We start from the raw sequence: 21632 nt of genomic DNA, 5'->3' as shown, positions 1-21632 counted from the left end.
TGGCAGTTGTTATCTTATAGTTCGTTTCTGTGTGTGTTGAATTGTCTTTTTTGTTGTTGTTTTTTTTTGCACTTCAGTGTTTCTGTTGTTTTGTTGTTTTCCTCTTATAGTTGATGTGTTTACCTCAGTTTTAGTTTGTAACCCGGATTTGTTTTCTCTCAATCGATTTATGACATACTACTGTTAATGTACCTTTATTTCTCTGTCACCAAACTTGATAACCTTATCACTGCTTTTGTATATGACAATCTCAATCGATGTATTATTTTGTCTTCTCTGGTTAAATTACTTGCTACCTTATCTGTTTGCCGCTAAATGATACTACTTCTATGTCATTTTATTTCTTACTGGCTGAGGACAACTTCGCTCGGCATAAAATTTTGTTGGAATACAAACACTTCGAAATAGTCTTTTTACATTACTGCCTATTGTTTTATTTTGTTACCGGATATGAACACTTTGGTGTAGCAATAAAAAATTCATCTTGATAAAATACAAATCTTTCTGAAAATGTTATATCTATAATGCCGTTGATTGTGTTTATACATATGGTACAAATGTATTTATAGACACAGTAAATATAAGAGATGTTTAATGAATGTAGCAGACAATATAGTCTGTTCGGTTATTGAACTATAACATATACATTCTTCATACGTCTTGTATACTTAGATTTTGATTCATGCATGTAAGATATCTTATTAAATAATACAAGGATGTAACTAGAAATCCAATGTTTGTACAAGTATACCAAAACTGACAAGTAGTTAGAAAGAATATAGAAAGACATAAGAGAAGGCATATCCTGTATTTTATCTACTTTAGTATTTAGTTTGAATAATTATTCCATGATTTAATCATGTCTTTCCATGTGTCACTTTCAGAACTACTGTGTAATTACTCTTCACAATTGACAAATCACCTACAATCCTCTTTGGTATGATTGTTTGTACAACTTTGATACGCGCGGCTTCTATCATTTTTCACATGCAGATGATAGAAAATCAAGAACATTTAAATAAATATTGTGTTTAAAAAACATACTACATTGCATTCACTGACGAAAATGAAAATCAAGACCTGTGATTTTGACGGATTGCGCTGTCCATTTTTCTTTTCGAAAAATGTTGAGTTTAAAAGATGAGCAATTTATTAAGAGCGGGTGAAAATTTAAAATTGTGTCGCATTTTTACAAAGTTATGGTAGTAATAGTAAATTCCTGAGCACAGTTACCTGTAACAATTTTGCATAAATGAAAGGCTAAAAAATCAATACTTTTAAAATGTTGTTTTCAACACAAAATACTAATCAAAAGTACATATTTGTTATGTAGAAATTATGAAAGTAAGGCAAGATGTTCTTTACAAACAGAAATAAAGGGCAACAGATGTTCAAAACTCGTTTGACATACAAAGTGTATAAAGCAAAGTATTCGCCACCATAGAGTATTCTTCACCGTTTATCCCGGTTTACCAACTTTGCAAAGCTAGTAGTGGAGCAAACAGCACTATGGTTGTGCATTGTTTACTACCTACCAGGAGACGGCATTAAAGAGTTAAAAAAAAATTAGACAGAAAAACTTTCAACTGTCATCGTTTTTACCGTGAACAATGCATACAATTTCCGCATTATACCTTTCTTTGTTATCTGTGGTTAGAAGAAAAACTTTATGATTGTTTATGCCATGCGCGTGTTTCGTCATCATGTGACTACTCAGTGACGCTCGAATAAAGAAAAAGAGACGATGCTATTAAAGCTATGTACGATCAGCTATGAAAAAGCCCCAGGATGAAAAATGTGAACAATAAGGAAAAAAATAACTAGCTTAATTGATTTTGACAAAAAACAAAAAACTACATTGAAGACACCTGGCTTTGAACAGACAACAAAAACATATAGCGTGGTAAAATATGTTTGTGAGTGCTCAAACCTTCAAACCTTGATATGGAAAGGGCCTACATAAGATTTCCTATTGACCATTTGAATTCAATTTATTTCAATCAAATACTGTATAAAGTAAACTATGTAAAACAATGTTAAACAATACAACATGAAAACAAACTGTACAAATCAGTTTTAAAGGTCTCGAGTTACAAGATCGGTTTTAAAACAAAATATATACAAATTCAAAAAAGACACAAAATACAGATCTCAGAGTACTCCAAGTTACTAAAAGATTGTTAAAATACCAAAAGTTAACGTCATCATCCCCCAGACTTAAATATATTTGACAGCATTTTCATTATTTAGAACGTCTTTCCGAGAATATCAACAAATTTCTAAAACTCTACTGATAGATGTGATAAATTATCATCAAAATTGACATGTAAAGAGAAATTTGATTCATTTCGATTAAAATCCAGACTAATTTCAGAGACTACATTCTTGAATATTGACCCATTAGTTTGACATTTCCTTTTAACTATAATTGGAAAATCGAATGAAAGAGCTACCTAAAATAACTTTTCACAAAAAGGTGTAGGTTTTCTTCGACAAATAAAGGAACACTCATAATATATGGGGACTGCCGAAAATAGGGAGTTTGATAGATTCCAAGGATTAAGTTCTAACTTGAATTAACATATTCAAGGTCAATGCCATAGTAGTATTCCCTAACGGACAAAACGTTTAGCTACGACTGTAACTATCATTCAGTCGGAAACCAGGTTGAAATAGAACAAAAGAATCGAAGCTCTTTGTTAGAGAAGGCGATAAATGTTTACTGTATTGTTTACTATAGTAACAAAATTTTAAAAAGTTAATAGAAACAAACAAAATTGCAATTTTCTTCTCAATTACGAGGTGTTTTATTTTAAAAACACAATTTGCATAAGTTTTCAATTTATTTAGTACATAGTAAGCAGAACAATTAGATATCAAGTCGACGACATGGGTATCTTTCAAGTTGGATGAAGAAAATGCATAACCTCCGATTTTTATGAAAAAATTACCACGGACGGAAAAGATATCAATCTATTAGTTCAGTAATTTTCGTGTCTGCCCTTCCATTATGTAAAATTCCAAAAAATGGGTAACAATTGTATCGAAAAGAGAAAATCGAGTGCACCTTTTTATGTTAGGGCGTGTTTGAGTTGAGTATTTTGTCTTGATATTGTACAAAATAAGAATATTTCATACATCGTCTCGCTTCAGATTCTATCATTTTTATATATTAAAGCTACAGGTTGACTTTATAACACAAAAAAATCACAGTACTAAAAGATGAAATATATGGGTCAAGTGAAATACCTATCTAATGAGTCACAAAAACAGAGAAGGTGTGTTCGAATAGCTATTTTTATACTGCAAGTACTTGACGACAGTCTTTCAAGTTGGATGATGAAAATGCATATCTTCGAAAAATTCTAATTTTTTGTGTGTGATTACTAGGGTTTATAGTCTTCATACACTAAAAAAATCTAGTCTGCCCTTCCACGAAATATTTAATTAGAATTTTTTTAAATGTTTATGAATTTTCGAAAATTCCACCTGACAACCGATCAGACAATAGTTTTAAGTTGAATCAATGCAGACAAGATTATTAACTGATGCTCATTAGCTAGTTGATACATTTGTCTTTTAAAATACAACTGACATATAAGGATCGTAATGGTGCAATGTGGATAAATTTATCGGTTTCCAAGAGCAATATTGGTAGCGCGTCATCCCTACAATGGCTTCCATTTCTACGATTGTGAAAATGAACTGGCGTAATGGGGAGATAATTTTGACGAAGTAGACTCCTGACTGCATTAACATGTGACGGGTTAATATAGTGTAGACCAGTTCATGAACAGCAAGTTATGTATAAAACAACGTTCACTAAAAATCTGTTCAGAAAGCCACTTACATCCACTAAAACAGCGGCACATAAAAACAATTACAAACGATATGTGTCGATATATGCTTACAATTACTGAAAGCGTGTGCCAAGTAGGCAAAGGGGGACTAGCTACGAGATGTATAAAAGATCTTAAAGAGAATTTATTTTGTTCAATCAATATAATGAAAGTGTTATAGGGTAATACTAAATCGCAGTTATGGTTCAATTTTGTAAAAATTAGCTTAGAAATATTGATGATGAATTTTTTTCTGGCAAGTCAATAATTTGACTGAATTGAATCCGTATTAATGTGAACATATTCAAATTAGCCTGTTAGTTATAAACTGATAACACATGAATGGTGCGTGTTCAGTTATTAAAAGGAAAATAATGTCAACATTGAATGTGAAACAAATGCATACCATTTGATTGACTTATTTGATACACACAAAATCATTTTTATATAGGTAAAAACGATGTTAACATATCGTTTTGACCTAGATAATGCAACTGCCTGCACGAGGGCGCTATCTATTTGTATTTATATTTATGTCCATTCGCTTATATGACTATTGTCATAAATAAAATATGAGAATTTGAGTCAAATCAGTGAACATGAATTTGACAGCTAGTCCTCCTTTAACCTGTTGATTGAACCCTTGGTGAACTAGATTCTAATCTCTCCATGTAGTTTCATACATAAAACGTTAAAACAATGGACAATATTCTTAGTTATGCCCAAATTGAATTTAACATTTCAATCTTCAAACTATCTATATGTAAGCGATTTGACAAACATTTAAAAATCAGACGTAGTTATTGAATATGAACAGTATGATCATTATCATTAAGTCTATTCATTGAAATGAGTTGAAGGACACTTCCTAAACATGTCTGATTAATAAATTATATTACTGTCAAAAGATTTGTTTGAAATATACGTGTTTACTAATGTGTGCCATCTTTTTCTCTGTTGTAATTAATAAATGTTTGATTTAGGTTTTTAAAATCCTATATGGTTTTATTGTATCAAGCACACTGATAACTGAACACTCATTAAAAAAACAATGGATTAGCACTATCAAGGACAACAATCGATAATAAGAAAGGATTAGTCATGCCGTTTCTTAATCTTTCAAATTGTGATAATTTCATTATGACATAATTATTACATAATTAATTGTTATGTAATTAGTTGCCATATTGTGATGTCCATACTTGAATGAATTTAGCTTCTTCGTTATTCATAGCATCCCAAAATACTTTATAGATTCCTTAACAGCACAGATTGACCTCCAAAACTGTGTCTCAGATTTTTCCTACTGTATTTCATTCTCTCATAAATCTTCAATGAAGTTTGCAAAATCAATTCATAAGAGACCACTAAATTCAATTGGGTATAAAATGTGTTCTATTGATGTTTTTTAGACATCTGAGACACAGTTTTGGAGGTAAAGCTGTGTTGTACAAGAATCTATAAAATATTTTGGGATGCTATGAAGAACAAAGACGCTAAATTCATTCAAGTGTGGACATCAAAATATAGCAACTAATTACATAATAATTAATTATGTAATAATTATGTCATAATGAAATTATCACAATAAGAAAGATTAATCTTTCTTCTTTCTTTTGGTACCGCATTTATAAAATATAAAGAAGGATGAAATGAATTACATCAGTTTAAAGTTGTCTGATTGGGAGTGAAAAAATCTTTGTATTGTGCTACCTTAAAATGAGATTAAATTTTAAAAAATATGAAATGTTTTGTTCTTTATTTAAGGTAGATGGGTTGTCTAAATTATAATCCATAGAATTTTTTAATAATTTGCCAAAATGTAGTTTATATCATGCTTTTTTGAAAAAAATAATAAAAATAATGGGTCACCGAGCTTATTTTCACGCTACACAGTGTTCAAAATTGACAAATTTTGTATAGATTATGCATGGAAAACCCAATTTTCTGCAATAAAGCGTAATCTACACCATAGAATTTTGAGATAACATAAAAGAAGATGGCTTTAATAGTATGCTTTCAGCTAAGAAAAAGAAACAATGGGGTCACCGGACCCGTTTTCTTGCTACATTATAAAATAGGTAAATTCCTAACACATTCTATAGTAAAAGTACCTTAATCTGAATTATCTGCCCTTGTATTTGAGTTGCCTCCCCTTATGTTGCAAAGTTGGAAAAAAATTGATTAAACAAATTTTTTCTGTTTTTTATAAAATACAACCATAAATATGATAAAACATGTCATTTTCTATATCGAAGTGGAAGTTCTTACACATGAATTACCTACTACTCTAAACATTTGCACATTCTATTAAAGATTTAGACCTTGTTTTCTGGTATTTTCAAATCCAAAATGGAGGAAGACACCCTATCTACCTTAAGCATACAATGCAAATATGAGGTTTTCAACAAATGGATATTTCAGAAAAGTATCATAATGCCCGAGCCAATAGAATCTATCACTCTGATAAATTATGTTATTAACTACGGACAATGTAAAGTAATCGTACTCAGTAAAAGAGTAAGCTATATAGAGGGAGAGGAAAGGTAATCAAAAACATTTTTTTGAAAGACAGTACCGCCAAGTTGAATCACAGTTCACAAACCGATGTACAGAATAGTCAAAATTTGTAGAAAGGAAACTCATCAAAACACTAGGTTCTTCATTTGATGTGTAAAGATAAGCAGTTCCGACTCAATAAATAATGACTGCCGTTGTGATGTTTATTTCAAGTAAACTTTTAATGTGATAAATTGTAATCAGTGATTAAAAATTTGAGGTTAAGAAGACGAGGTTTTGACTACGAAAAGTCAGGGACTTTTTATACTAACGGGACTGGTCACTTATAACGATTTCTATACAAATTATCAGTGTGATCTCGGCCGTGGCTGATGTCACGTGACTTCATAGCGAATAATTTCACATTTACGAAGTATTCTTCATAACCACATGATAACTATATGTTCAAGTTTAACAAAACAAATCGTTTTATGAAATTTTATACATTTTGTCATTGCAAACTGCTGTTTTTCATCTTTGAACTTTGAAGTATTTGTTCGTTGAATTTTCAGTAGCCACCATCTTGTTTGATAAGTAAACCATTTTACACAACCAGGGGTGTTCTTCATAACAGTACTTCTAAGCTTAATATTTAATTATTCTTTCAAAATCTTTTATTTGTGTCATCATAAATGGCTATGAATCAGATTTTATATTAACAACTAATTTAATAATTATATAATCCCAATGTCCTGTGAAATACGCAAATAATTATTAGCATCGTATATCAGAGATACGAAACTAAGTTTATTGTTGGGTGGTAGCTTTAAACAGGCGGCTTAGTAATAAGTTAAAATCAATAGAGACGATTCCCGTTAGTATAGAAAGTCCCCGGACAAGTAAAGTATAGTACATATCATAACTATTTTACAGTTTCCTTATTCGATTATCATTTTTTTATTTCCAACATCTCGTCATCCATCCGTCTGAACAGTATGTTTGAATGAAGACGGGGACTTTCGCACATTGTGAATAAAAAATAGTTTTAAACCCTAGCTGTTTTATATAACTTTCATTGTATTTATTCACTTCGTGCTCATAATCAGATAAACGATTTTGGGTGCGGATTTTTGTTCTGGAAGCTCACACATTTTCTTCCGATATATATATGTCTATAGATATTTTTGAAATTTCGTCAAAAACTATTTGGAGATTTGTGATTATTCTTTTAATTCTATTTCAGAGGTTATGGCCTTCATTAAATTATGGCTTAAAAGAATCACTGGGTGACAAATATACAAAAGAAGTAAATGAAGCTTGGAAAAAGTTATACATGTACATTTGTTATCACATGAAAAGAGGAATGGAAAATCCTGATATGGACTTAGAAGGTTATAGTGTGTACGCAGACCGGTGAAACAGGATTAAGGTGGTGATAAAATGAATAATAATGTATATTAAATTCATTTAAAACGATTTCACGAAAATAAGTGTCATGAGTTCTTTAGAAAAGTTATCAATATATTTACATTTTAAATGTTATTCTTCATGTGAAATAAATTATGGAATTAAACTGTCCAGCATAGTAGTTTATCATTCCGTCTTTAACTTTGCGTTAGATATTTTTGTTGGAGTAGTTACATTAATATCTAATTTAATTGTTTTTTTGTGTTTTGTGGCTGAGAACAGGTTTAGACATAATGGTGCTTTGTCTGTGGAAATAATTCCATGGAGTCATTTAGATAAAGTAAACAGAATATTTGATTTAACATTATGATCGTTTTATTAGAATATTGATATATCATATATTCCATTCTTTCATGTTTTATTCATGATACTAGTTTGATGGAAATCACAGTTTTTGGGACAGCCCAAAGTGCAACACCATTTATTAATAAGTTTACCGTAAAGTGACAACATAAATACGGTTGTGTCAGTGCTTCAAATATTGTTTTCTAAAAGCTCATCCAAATCTAAATTCGTGGGCACAACTATTGATACAACAGACAACAATGTATTGATCATATTGCTATATCATAAAATGATGTGATGTATCGCGATAAGCAGAAAGAGGTCAACACACTGTGAATAATTCAGTCATCAAAAAGTGTGTTAGTTGAAATGTTTATGTTTTCATAACACTCAGTGACACGATTTAAAAAAAAAAACATTTCTCAAATTTTCCTTAAAAAAGTAAGTATATATTGTAAAACTAAATCTCTCAGACAAAGTTGACCCTAAGAGATTTTTATCCCTCTCATGCATGTACCTCGAGTATTTATACATTCTATACGTTCACTTGTTTGGTTTTGAACGTTTAAAATAATGGTTAATCCAGAAAAACGCTCCAAATTTATATAGTGTTATTTGTTTTATGGACGACTATCATATTATACAATTGTACTTTTAAATAAGTCATCATGACACATTTTTACATTGGTTAATCATAGGATTGTTTCTGTTTCATTTGGCTATCGTATTCAAAGAAACGGCGTTAGTGTTTCCGCTCAGATTTAAAACTGACATGGTGGCTTTCGATAAGATTAATTGCTTTATAAATGGAAACATAACTCTAGCATCGATATCTTCATTATTGTGTATCAACTATTTTACTTTTTAAATCTGTTACTTCAGGGATGTTGTTTGATTTGAATTTTTCGGAATACTGAGGAGGTTCTACATGAGAAATAGATTACCTTCGCAGTATTTGTCAAAATCTTAAGTAAGTGTGTGTCCTCAATGTCCTTCAACCCCGTTCTTTATCTAGACCTTTGTACTGTGGTGGTTCACGTGTTATTGACAATTATTTTGTAAACTGGCCTTAAAATAATGATTCAACAGACTTTTGCGTTTTTGGAATAAACGTAATAGACAGAGAGAAATAAAACAGAAAATTGTCAGCAATACAAATTCACCCAAAACCGAAAAACACCAATTTTAACTATAAAGATACACATACTAGTAGATTGCAGCTAGCGATACCGGTTCTTCAGAGCCCCTAGTTTAAAACTTGAAAGCACTTTTCACACTTTAAATAATTCAGTAAAATGAGATATTTTCGCGTCGTCTGTTATTCGCAATTTACTGACTAATCTAGATATCACTAGAAAAAAAACGTCTGGCTGACAAAACTTTAGCCTGGTATATAAGATGAGTTCAGTCAATTGGTCCCGCGCGTTTTGATCGAACACCGTATTTTATATTTCTCGGGAAAATATTTAATAAAGTCTTGCTACGCGATTTATTGTCGATTATATCTTTTCTTCTAAATGTAGTCTGTTAAAGAGTGATACATAGAAAGGTTATGAAACTTCTGGTACTGACTTTTAATTTAATCTTTTTTAGAGTACTACTATTCCTTCAAAGTTCTTGGCTATTGTGACCTTGCTCAGCATGATTGTTTGATGAAGACTAATCAATTATATAACATGCTTGTTTCTTTACCCTTCCCTTATCATGGTCTTGTGCTACCAATATATATACGTGTACACTTAATATTTGTCGACTGTACAAGGGGAGCAACCATACGCGAATCTATTGACTTGTTCCTTAACAAAAAGTGAATCATGACCAGATTATCCAAGGTACGGCTTTTAAGATCATTAACCGTTAATGTACTGTAAACAAACTTATTTTCGCGGATAATTTATTTCGCGTTTTACCCTTTCTAGTCCACTTCGTGGCTTTTTAATTTCGCGATTTTCTAATTTACTTGATATAGTTCAATAAGGAACGATCAAAGTTTTACATATTCGCGACAATTTATATTCGCGTATTTTTTCTACTCGCGGAAGTCGTTGATTTCTCTGTTAGATTATTTTTTTTTCTTTGTTGTTATAATTCGGTGGAATTTATAATTCCTATAAAGAAACCTTATTATAGAACATCTTTAAAAGATCCCAGTTTTACGTCTCATTTAAACCATAGCCTATATAGGATGTGGACTCGCGCGGTGTAGTCGGACACATAGTCTTCAAAATATTGCTAAATTATGCATGCCTCTTTCCTGCTTTCATTTCTTTGAGCTCTGACCATGCTTTTATAGACACTATATTTTGAAATTATTTTACATTAGTAGTGTAATGATTAAATAGAGATGGCGGAAATATCTTCAAGGATTCATTCAATAGTGTTTGTCATATTGAAATTGTATGTAGATCTTGTACTGCTGATCATTTTGTACCTATGAATTCTTTTGGTTTTCGATATGATAGACAAAATCACAAAAATATCAAAAAATAGTTGTCTGAGGACAATAATTTCTTTAGGATTGAATCTTAAAATTTTCAGGGGAAACGAAAATTATATAGATTTTGACCGGTTTTTGCCTCTAGCCGATTTTCTCTTACTAGCATGGTACAAATAATAAAACATTTGACAATTATGTTCTATTTTCTCCATGGTTATTGACAGACCGACTTAAAAACACAAATTTTATACTAAATACTCTAAGGAGAATTCATCTTAATTTAGTTAAAATTGGTTCATTAGTTTTTCAAAGGAGTAGATCGTTAAAGAAATTACAGCGACAAGGGACGACTAGTGAAGGCAATATCTCAAATGGCCAAATGAGTTAGGTGAACTTAAAACAAAAATATGTAAGACAAAGTCTCGTGTCATGAAATGATACTCCGAGGTAAACGTCTTTTGTTAATCTTAGTCATCCAAAGCAGTGGACTAACATAAGGCGCATACAACATTCAATAAAAGTACACAAAATGCATTAAACATGAACATTATTCAATTGTTCACTATTGATGCAGTTGATTCAATGATTCACCAACCCCTGCTATATAGTAGTAATATTCAACGAGGCCAACGGCAATTGTGTCAATTTATATCAAAAGTTTTATTAAATTCTTTCTTTTTATCAATATCGAATTTGAGCTGTTTCTTTTTTATATATACTAAATACTGTATATGCTTTGACAGTTGCTAGCTTTTATAATTAAAAATATTCAATAAAATCTATTTATTTAAGATAATTAACATTGAATAGAAAAAGAATAGGAAATACGGAAAAATATCGCGACGTATAAACCAACGTTATTGAAGTTGCCTAGGAATATATTAGTTATAGGCTTCCGTTAGCTGTTCCAAGGCTGTTAGTAACATCGTGATTTTTTTGCAGTGAATATGTTTTGTTGAAGAAGATTCTCTGTGTTTTTATCCAATGAATAATTAGATTATTTTTCTAGTCGTATAATGAAACGGTTTTTTATTTTAAAAACTGACATGAAAATAAAAATTAAAGGCAAAAGTAGTATACCGCTGTTTAAAAGTCACACTGAACTGATACAAAAACAAAACACCAACATACATAGAAACGGACTATTTGATAACAACTGATTTATTCCTGACTTTGTACAGGACATTTTATTTAAGAAAAATGGTGGGTTGAGCCTGATTTAATGGCTAGCAAAACCTCCCACTTATTTGGCTAAGTTAAGAATACCGTTTAATGATAACATTAAGTGATAGGAATACAGTACAAATAAACTCAATAACACTCAAGACAGAGAAATACATAATTCATCAAATAAAATTTTTCAAGGAAATCACAGAATAATAACGGACAACTAACATGTAATTACGACAGTATACCACAATATAATTGAACTGTCCGTCACACGAATATTGCAACGCCAAAAAAAAGTTACATTTTTTTTTTATCAAAGGTATATTTCTAAAAATAAAATACGGATGAAGTTTGCAATGAGGTTATTTAATGTTTTGTCTAACCATTACAAGACTATTGATATAGAACTATTTTAATAGCTGTGTAAGTATTTCTATTTTGTAACAATGTTGGTTTTTCTTCTAAATCAAAACTGTGAAATAACAAATAAAATCAGTGCATAAAAGGGCTAAAATCATATAAATGACCTAGCTGGAGAATATCTTTAACTCTTTCATACAAATAGAAAATAAAACATGAATTCAAACTACAAACGATAAGACCAAATACTATATACAACCAGACTTACAAAAGAAACATCACAACTTACTACATGAATATTGAATGTACAAATACCGAGACAAGTCTAATAGCAATGCAAGTTCACACTCGACAAACACTTATTCGCGTATATGTCACTTTCAGTACTTTACAGACCAGATGACGTAGATTGTGAATCACAATCGAAGGCGTGGTAAAAATATCATTAGTTAGTTTAGACACAGATACATCGTATAGATCAACCAATTCGTAATGGTGTCCATAAAATTTACAGAGCGTGATTTTTAATCTGTCTTCCTTATAACTGATGTAGCAGTTTCTGTATAAGTAGGAGTTCACTTCTGTATATCCTGTCCAAATAGTGTAAATATGCACGAGCATACCGTTTCAACTGAGATATATACAAACACCATACGATGGGACCGAGAGTATGTAACTGTTGAGAAATTATAAATTGATAATTGGGAAGTTTAAATCGTCCCATTTGTCATAGATTTTAGTGTGAAGTGCTCCATCTGCGTCAATAATGATGAAAAGATCAAGATAGAAAGCAGTCCTTCTAGTACCAGAAGTATCCTTAATTTCAAGTTCACTGGGATATATTAGATGTAAGTTTAGCCTGAAATAAGGGTTATTCAGTGATAGGACATAATCAATATATTTGAAAGTAAAATAAAAGGCAAAGTGTTTTTTGTTTTTTTGTTTTTTTAAGAGGTTAAAAGGTTCTGAATGAATTCTGTTTCAAACGAGTACAAAAACAGATCAACCAGTAGGGGTGCAATATTAGAACCCATTGGAATATCAACGTCTGTTGAAGTATCAATCTTCCAAACTCAACAAATAAATTGTCGATCAAGAAGTCCAGCCTTTTGATAAAAACATCTTCAGTGCATTTTATGATCGAATCAGATAAAACAATAACGTTATCAATAGTTTTACTATCAAATAATGTATGTTGACACCAAAAGCAATCGAAAGTATCAAACATGTCGATTAGAAATTTACCGTTCTTCACTCTTATTTCAATGGCTGATTTACAAAAGAAAATTAACAGCAACGCGAACAACTATTTTCAACACACACGATATTCAAAAATGCACAGACATCAAATGCTAATACAAAAAGGAAACATTTTGCGCTTGCTTTGAATGTTCAATCAACGAAATAGTTTTCACGTAAAAAAAACTTGAAGACTCAATGACTGCACAGCAATTATTTGAGTATATATGTTTTTACCAAATTAATCGATTCAAGCAAGTGATCTTAGTAATTAAACAACCATTGTGTCTTTTAATTTTGAAAAAAATGACAATGTCAGTGGAGTTAAACGATCAACACAAGGGTGTTAACAAGCTACAACCAGAATAAAGCATCGCTACACAATCCCAATGACAATCACAAATGAAGCGACATGTCATAATTTTTATATATAATAGGAAAAAAAGTTTCAAAATGTTTTGTATATTGTTACATCTTACAATTAAATGCCAAATGAGTATTTTTTAATTAAATTTGTGTAAATAGGTATTGCTGGTCAGTATTATTAACTCTATACAACAGTTCTTAGAAATAGCTTAAATAATTCGTACATCAAAAGCCTGTACTCTTTGATGAGTTATCTACTACCCTGAGTCGATGCCACTTTTGATAAATAAAGGCAACAGTAGTTTAGCGCTGTTCGAAATTCGTAAATCCAGGTTACAAACTAAAACTGAGGGAAACACATCAAATATAAGAGGAGAACAACGACACAACAGCAACACTAAAATACTACACAAACAGCAACGAACTATAAGATAACAATAGCCATTTTAATGACTTGGTACAGAATATTTAAAGACAAAAATGGTGGGTTGAACCTGTTTTTGTGGCTAGCCAAACCTGCCGCTTAAATGTCAATGTAAAAGAGGGACGAAAGATACCAAAGGGACAGTCAAACTCATAAATCTAAAATAAACTGACAACGCCATGGCTAAAAATGAAAAAGACAAACAGACAAACAATAGTACATATTATGACACAACATAGAAAACTTAAGAATAAGCAACAACGAACCCCACCAAAAACTAGGGGAGATCTCAGGTGCTCGGAAGGGTAAGCAGATCCTGCTCCACATGTGGCACCCGTCGTTTTGCTTATGTAATAACAAATCCGGTAAATAGTCTCGGTAGGTCACATTCATGAAAGGGAAGGGGATTGTAGTTACGACGTAAGGAACATATCCGATATCATTTGTGAAACGGTTATTCCATAACGGTCAACCAACTCGTGATGGCGTCCGTAATATTTACGAAGGGATGATTTCAACTTACCATTTGAACTCTTGGTTTGATAGCTTCCTTGTGAGCAGCCACCCTCTATCAAGAAAATCATGACAGGAAATGCAAACACGGGAATATCGTGTCAATTGGGAGATATATAACCCGTATGCAGGTGCTGCTTGAATGTTGCTACTTAGAAATGGAAAGTTCACAATTGGAAAGCTGAAATCATCTCTTTTTTCGTAAAGTTTTGTTTTTAACCGACCCTCATTGTCAATTTCTAGATGTAAGTCAAGATATGAGGCCGACTTAACTGTATCTGTAGTATCCTTTATCTCTAGTTCGATGGGATAGATGCGTTCCACATAGTCACCAGAATTTTGAATAATTTAGTGAAAGAACATCATCTATATAGTGGAAATTAGAGTTAAAGGATATCGCTAACTTCTTATCTTTCTACCTAAGAAGTTCCTACATGAAGTCAGCCTCATACTAATAAAGAAACAAGTCGGCAAGTAGAGGGGCGCAATTTGTTCCCATTGGAATTTCAACAGTCTGTTGAAAAACAGAGTAATAAGAAATAAGAGTGTCTGTATGCGTTATATACCCATGGTTTTAAAAAATCTTAATTTATTATTTAAAATTAAATCAATTATAAATAGACACGACTCTTGGTTGTTCCTAGATTGTCAGAAGTTATAAACTACAGATTATGCATTTTTGTAAACATTGTATATGAACCTTGTTTAGCAAAGCAAATCGTGCAAATTGCAGAGTAACACAGCAAATAAACACGTATTAATAATTCATATTACAATATTGAATTCATCTGTGAAATGTATGCATAATAAAACGAGCATGAATTAATGACAGTTGATCTGAACTGAAATACACATAGTCAATTTTTTCATTTAACCCCATTGCTATTGCTGTATCTCAGCCGCATCCAATCAGAAATTTATGCAAGATGGCGTGTATTTCGATTGAAACTAATAGCTCCTCACTGTGATCTGAGGCAATACTGTTGAATCATTCATACAACTATTCCTAAGGTATATACTTCCGTAGCCGAGTTAAGTTCTAAAACGTATTTAATTTGGGTTTTCTTCACACTAAGGTATATTTAACATTGGCCGTTTTTGGTAAAAATATTCGAGGCGGAAAAATTGAAAATCCAAAATTAATAAAAAAAAAAAAACGTTGTCAAAGCAAAATATACCTTAATTATAGTCAATGTAAGATAAGAATTATATCACTGCATGAGGGAGATGTATTCGTTAATTTAAATTGATTTAAAAAATGTTATGACTGCTAATGTCAATCGAACAATATCAGTACTTCTATTTCATTTCCGAAGTCATGGCAAATGGCTGGTGATACCCTCGGTGACCAACATTTTGAGAGCAGAGATATCGCCCAGTTGAAGAAATAACAGTAAAGATAACAATTTGTAATCCCCAGATGCGCATTTCGATAATTAATGTCCCTTCAGACTCGTGGTCAAAATATTGGAAATTCAAAACCTAATAAAACATTGGCTGAGCTGACCAAAACAAGAACCAAGAACCAAGGACATGAAAGATAGTCAAATCTGCTCAGGGAAACAGAGCTTTGCATTATGGATGAGCATTCCTTATTTCAAATTAATCAAAACAACTTTTTCTGGGTTTTTTTTTCAATTCTAAAAGCTATACAATTTCGTATTTTACTTGGCCTACCATCTGTTGTAATTTGGGTTTCACTGTTTAGTCTATTTAAAGTAAGTGCGCTGCGTCTAGGGTAAGACATAAGAAGTCTGCTTTCTTTTACGTGTTTTACAACCATTGGTCGGTGCCAATGTCGTTCACGAGAATATCAAAAGGCCAGTAGTCAGCAATTAAGTGTTGACATGCAGTACCATTTTTATGTTATTTTTTTGTAATTTACTTTACATAAATTGATGAATTATTAAAAAAAGAAAAGTTTTTCTACCCCAATGTATAGATTGCCTTAGCTGTAAATGGCACAACTGTTCGGAATTTACGATTTATTTAGATGGTCAAAGTATTTCTCTGGACTCTGATGAATGTCATGTAAATGTAACGCACGTCTAGCTTACAAAATTATCAAAACGGTATCTTTAGTCAGGTTTGTTGTTCCGTATGCGTACGCACTAATCGTTATTTCTACCTTTCTCGGGGAACTGAATGTACATGTATGATATATAACGAGATCAAAACAATCAGATATACTTCAAACTTAATCTTTGTTTTTGATATTTTTTTCAAATTCAGCTTCATGAATTTTTGGCTAAAAATGAACGGAAAATCGACATTGAGAACATGCGCATGTGCATGCTCACCTATGAATGCATTCTTGTTATACAAAGATAAAAACAAAATAAAAAAGCTGCCCAACATCTTAGTTATTTACGGTAAGATCAACAAGATGCTCGGTGTATTTTGTCGAAATTCCATGTCAAATTACGGTGAGATTGCTTCATATATACATTTTTTTTATCTCGATACTGATTGTCATTTATAGTGAAGTCTTTCGGTCATTTATATAAAATCAAATGACATGAAGTTGCAGCTTATGTCCTTTCAATGGTAAGTTTAAAGAAGTTACAAAATTAACATTAAATATTGAGTTAAATACAATTTCACAAACGCGTGTTACCCGTTTATGACCCTTGTGAGATAATATAAAAACCTTAAAAAAATATATGGGTTTTAATATTTGCTGTAATTATAAAACATCCTCTTACGCTGGACAGTGCAAGTTCAAGTAGGACTTTACTTTAATTATATTTGCAAATCATAATGTTCTTGTGTCAAGGGATTTGTTTTTTATCCAAATATACCGGCTAACTGGAAATGAGATCAATACAATTTTTCTGAAAGTTATAATGTTTTTGACTACATCCTTGTCAATGACAAGAGTTTCACTCAAATGTAGACAGAGAAATATCAAAATTATTATTCATAATAGACAAGTTTTCATCGACTAAAACGTAAAAAAAAGTCTTGTTGAATTGAAGTAGATATATAAAAAAAACCACCGGAAGTTATATGTGCAGATAGGTATTTCATATTTCATTGTTGTCTATCCCCAATTGCATTTACAATTTTTCACTTCTTCATTCCAAGAATTATTAATTTTTATTTGAAAATGGTAAATAATTGTTGGCCTCGTGTTCGTGATTGGAGTGTGTTGGAAAGGGCTGTCTTGGGGTTACTTTATACACTACTTTAAATGCCGTACAGTGAAACAGGTATATTGTTTAACATATCATCCCTTATTTTAATAATTTTGTATTAACCTTGCCTCATAGAACAAATTTGTTCGTTCCGTGTCTATTCATTTGATTGTGATAATATGTCTTTTGATTGAGTTAAGTCATTTCAATTTATAGTGTGTCTTTCTATGTTGTGGTGTTCTACTATTGTTTCAGTTAAGAGTGAAGGTTGGTGCCTATTAGAACGTTTAAAGCTGCTGCATTTGTTATCACCTGTCTTGAGTCAGGAACCCGTTGTTAATTGGTTGTCGTTTGCTGATGTGGTTCATAGATGTTTCTCGTTTCTTGTTTTTTTAATATATATAAGACAGTTTGTTTTCCTGTTTGAATGGTTTTACACTAGTCATTTTGGGGCCTTTTATAGGTTGCTGTACTGTGTGACCCAGGCTCCGTGTTGAAGACCGTACTTTGACCTATAATGGTTTACTTTTACAAATTTAGACTTAGCTTAGAGAGTCTCCTTGGCACTCATACCAATTCTTCTTATATCTATATATGTTGTAAAATAACTTCAATACAGATGTAATGCATTGGTTGTATAAGAATAAAACAAAATATTTGTGTATATTTTATCAATATGTATTTTCCTGATCTTGAAACAGAAGAACTTAGTGTCACATAGTTAAAGAGATTACTTAGCTTAATGTTCATATAAATACAATTAATGGAATCAAGCCAAGTTTCAATCTTGGAAAATGGCAAGTTGGTATATTTGATAGTGTTATATTGCAGATAGATCCCCAATGCACAGTGATCAAATATGTCAGAGTCTTACTATATATCGATTTTAACAATAATCAATAAAGTTAAAAACCAGTTAAAACAAAAAAAAACAAGTATGATAAATAACATTGTCAAAAAGCGGGTGGTTTGGCTATCCATTAAAACCAGGTTTTAACAAGAATTGTAATGTGGTATAAGCTGCCCACCATTTTTTCTTTAAATATCCTGTACCAAGTCAGTCAGAATATGACAGTTGTTATCAAATATTTCGTTTTTATGTATGTTAGCGTTTGTGTTTTTTGCACTTCAGTGTTCCTGTTGTTCGTTTGTTTTTCCTATTATAGTTAATGTGTTTCCCTCAGTTTTAGTTTGCAAACGTATTTGGTTTCTCTTAATCGATGACTTTTGAACACCGGAATACTACTGTTACTTTTTTTTATGTGCAGTGAAAGAAAAGGATAAACAGTATCGTCTTAACCACCACCCGCTTTATCCCTGTTTAATTGTAATTGTTAATTTATAGGTGTATATCATTTTTGATATGCTATATATAAATAAATAACATTATAAAAACCGAGGTTGAAAAATCATCGAAATTTATCTTTTGGGACCATAACAAAAGATTTTCCTTCGACACCACACGTACAAATTCATGCAGAGATAAATTTATTTCCGATGGAGTACATCTGAATACAAAAGGTCAATACCATTTATACAAGTCAGTAAGAGGAGCAGTTATCTATGCATGCAAAGAGATTAAATCAGAAAACGGAAATTAAAACGTATCTGAACCGCATTTGCAAATTTTGTAATAATTTTTAAACTTCCGGTGGATACTCTCAACAGAATGACAATCGACATTATGATGCACAGTGGTTCTTAGGCAAATGGGACAAAAAATGGCAAAAGCAAAATATTGCCTTTTTAGAACTATATCCCATAGTCTTGGCAGTCGAAATATGGGGACACCAAATTAAAAACCAATGCATTTATTTTCATACAGACAATATAGCTTTAGTGTCCGTAATCAATAAACAAACATCTAAAGATGCGTTAATCATGTTTCTCATAAGGAGACTAGTTCTACACTGCTTAAGAAACAATGTGAACTTTAAGGCAAAACACATATATGGTTCAAAAAATGTATTGGCAGATGCACTTTCTCGTCAACAGGTACAGAAATTTCATCTGTTAGCACCATGGGCAGACACTGTTCCCAAATCAGTTCCAAATCTACCAGATTTGCCAAGCTACAGGAACCCTTGAATCAAATTTTTAACAACATTTTATCCGACTCCTCACAAAAAACTTATGGAAGAGCATTTATACACTATAAGAGTTTTGCTGAAGAATATGGCATTAGATTTCAGTTACCACTTACTAGTGCAGATCTCATACTATTTATAGCCCATTTGAAATCAAAAGAACTTGCTGCAAGTTCTATCTCAACATACATCTCAGCTATTGGTTTTACACACAAAATTAATAATTGGCCTGATCCAACGGATTCATTCATTATGGATAAGGTACTGAAATCAGTGCACAAGGAAAAAAATCAAGATATGAGACTTCCAATCACTAGTACGATTTTGAATCGATTAGTAGATGCATTGAAACAGACAATATCTAATAAGTATGATCAACTGCTATTCAAAGCAATGTTCACCTTAGCATACCATGCTCTTTTAAGAATCGGTGAGATGACAGTCAACAACAATAATTACAATCACGTTATTAGTGTAAGTCAAGCTGTTGTTTTACACAAGAAAGCAGTCATCACTTTCATGGACTTCAAACATTCAAATGGAAAACAATTCCATTTAGAAATAGCTAAGAATAAAAATGACAATATTTGTGCAGTAACAGCACTTACAAACTACTTAAATTTGAGAAATAATACAACAGGTCCATTATTTCTCAACTCCAGTGGAGAAGCTGTTTCTAGACAATTATTTCAACATGCTTTGAATGATGCTTTAAACTTTTGTGGGCTCAGCAGAGCATATTACAAACCTCATAGTTTCAGGATAGGCTTTGCTACCGACGCAAGTGCAAAAGGATTGTCCACAGAATCCATTAGAAATTTAGGTAGATGGAAATCCGATGCATTCAAATTGTACATTAGACAATCAGGTCAAATTTCTAACCTTTAGTCATTTTATCTGTACCACAACTGATCATGTGATGACATATTTTAGAGAATGAATTACTGCGTTTATTATTTTATATTTTGTACAGGGCTTGTGGGTCACAGCTCATTACATATCGCATAAAGAATAACAGTTCATGTTACATGGAAACAGTGGACAAACGGGAAAGGTGAATTATGACGCTCATACAAGCTGACACAAGGACAACCTAAAACCAGGAAACCATATGTTACTGAGAGGCTGTTGACAGAACACAGCTTGCCAGAACTGTTTTATTAAAATCTCCCATTGCATTTATATATATGAGACAGTAAACTTATAACTAGATATTAGGAAATACAGTTATTTGTGATGTTATTGTAAGATAATTTGATTGTCGTGTCTCTTTAGTAAAATTTTATATTGTATCAAGAAGATGCATTGTTAGGACACAATGTCGGTAAATTGTGATCTGGTAAAATTTTAGATTGTATCGAGTAGATGCATCGTTAGGACACAGTGTCTGTAAATTGTGTCTTTTTTAGGTTATTTAAATCGTATCAAGTAAATACATTGTTAGGACACAATGTATGTAAATTGTGTCTTTTTAGGATAATTAATTTGTATCAAGTAGATACATTGTTAGAACACAGTGTCTGTAAATTGTGTCTCTTTAGTAAAATTCAGTTTGTATCAAGTAGATACATTGTTAGAACACAGTGTCTGTAAATTGTGTCTCTTTAGTAAAATTCAGTTTGTATCAAGTAGATACATTGATAGGACACAGTGTCTGTAAATTGTGTCTCTTTAGTAAATTTAGTTTGTATCAAGTAGATACATTGTTAGGACACAATGTCTGTAAATTGTGTCTTTTAAGTATAATTTAGTTTGTATCAAGTGATACATTGTTATAACACAGTGTCTGTAAATTGTGTCTTTTTAGTT

The 21632-nt window shown here is 31.6% G+C and overlaps 2 protein-coding genes across 2 annotated transcripts in view; both read left to right on the top strand.

The window, feature by feature from the left end:
- The window catches only part of LOC139514586 (neuroglobin-like), a 28160-nt gene extending 20244 nt beyond the window's left edge, over window positions 1-7916 (top strand). Inside the window, exon 3 of the mRNA XM_071303987.1 lies at window positions 7582-7916. Within this exon, the coding sequence (XP_071160088.1) occupies window positions 7582-7755 (174 nt within the window). The 3' untranslated portion in view covers window positions 7756-7916. The remainder of the gene's footprint in view (window positions 1-7581) is intronic.
- An 11841-nt stretch (window positions 7917-19757) lies between these two features.
- On the top strand, window positions 19758-20711 carry LOC139515463 (uncharacterized). Its single transcript, XM_071305034.1, has one exon. It carries the CDS (start codon window positions 19758-19760, stop codon window positions 20709-20711), a length of 954 nt encoding a protein of 317 aa, XP_071161135.1.
- The last annotated feature ends 921 nt before the right edge of the window (window positions 20712-21632 follow it).

The sequence above is a fragment of the Mytilus edulis genome, chromosome 3, assembly GCF_963676685.1.
Source record: "Mytilus edulis chromosome 3, xbMytEdul2.2, whole genome shotgun sequence".
Taxonomy (NCBI): Eukaryota; Metazoa; Mollusca; class Bivalvia; order Mytilida; family Mytilidae; genus Mytilus; species Mytilus edulis.
The sequence above is the reverse complement of the archived record's forward strand: the minus strand, read 5'-3'. Positions and strand labels throughout refer to the sequence as shown.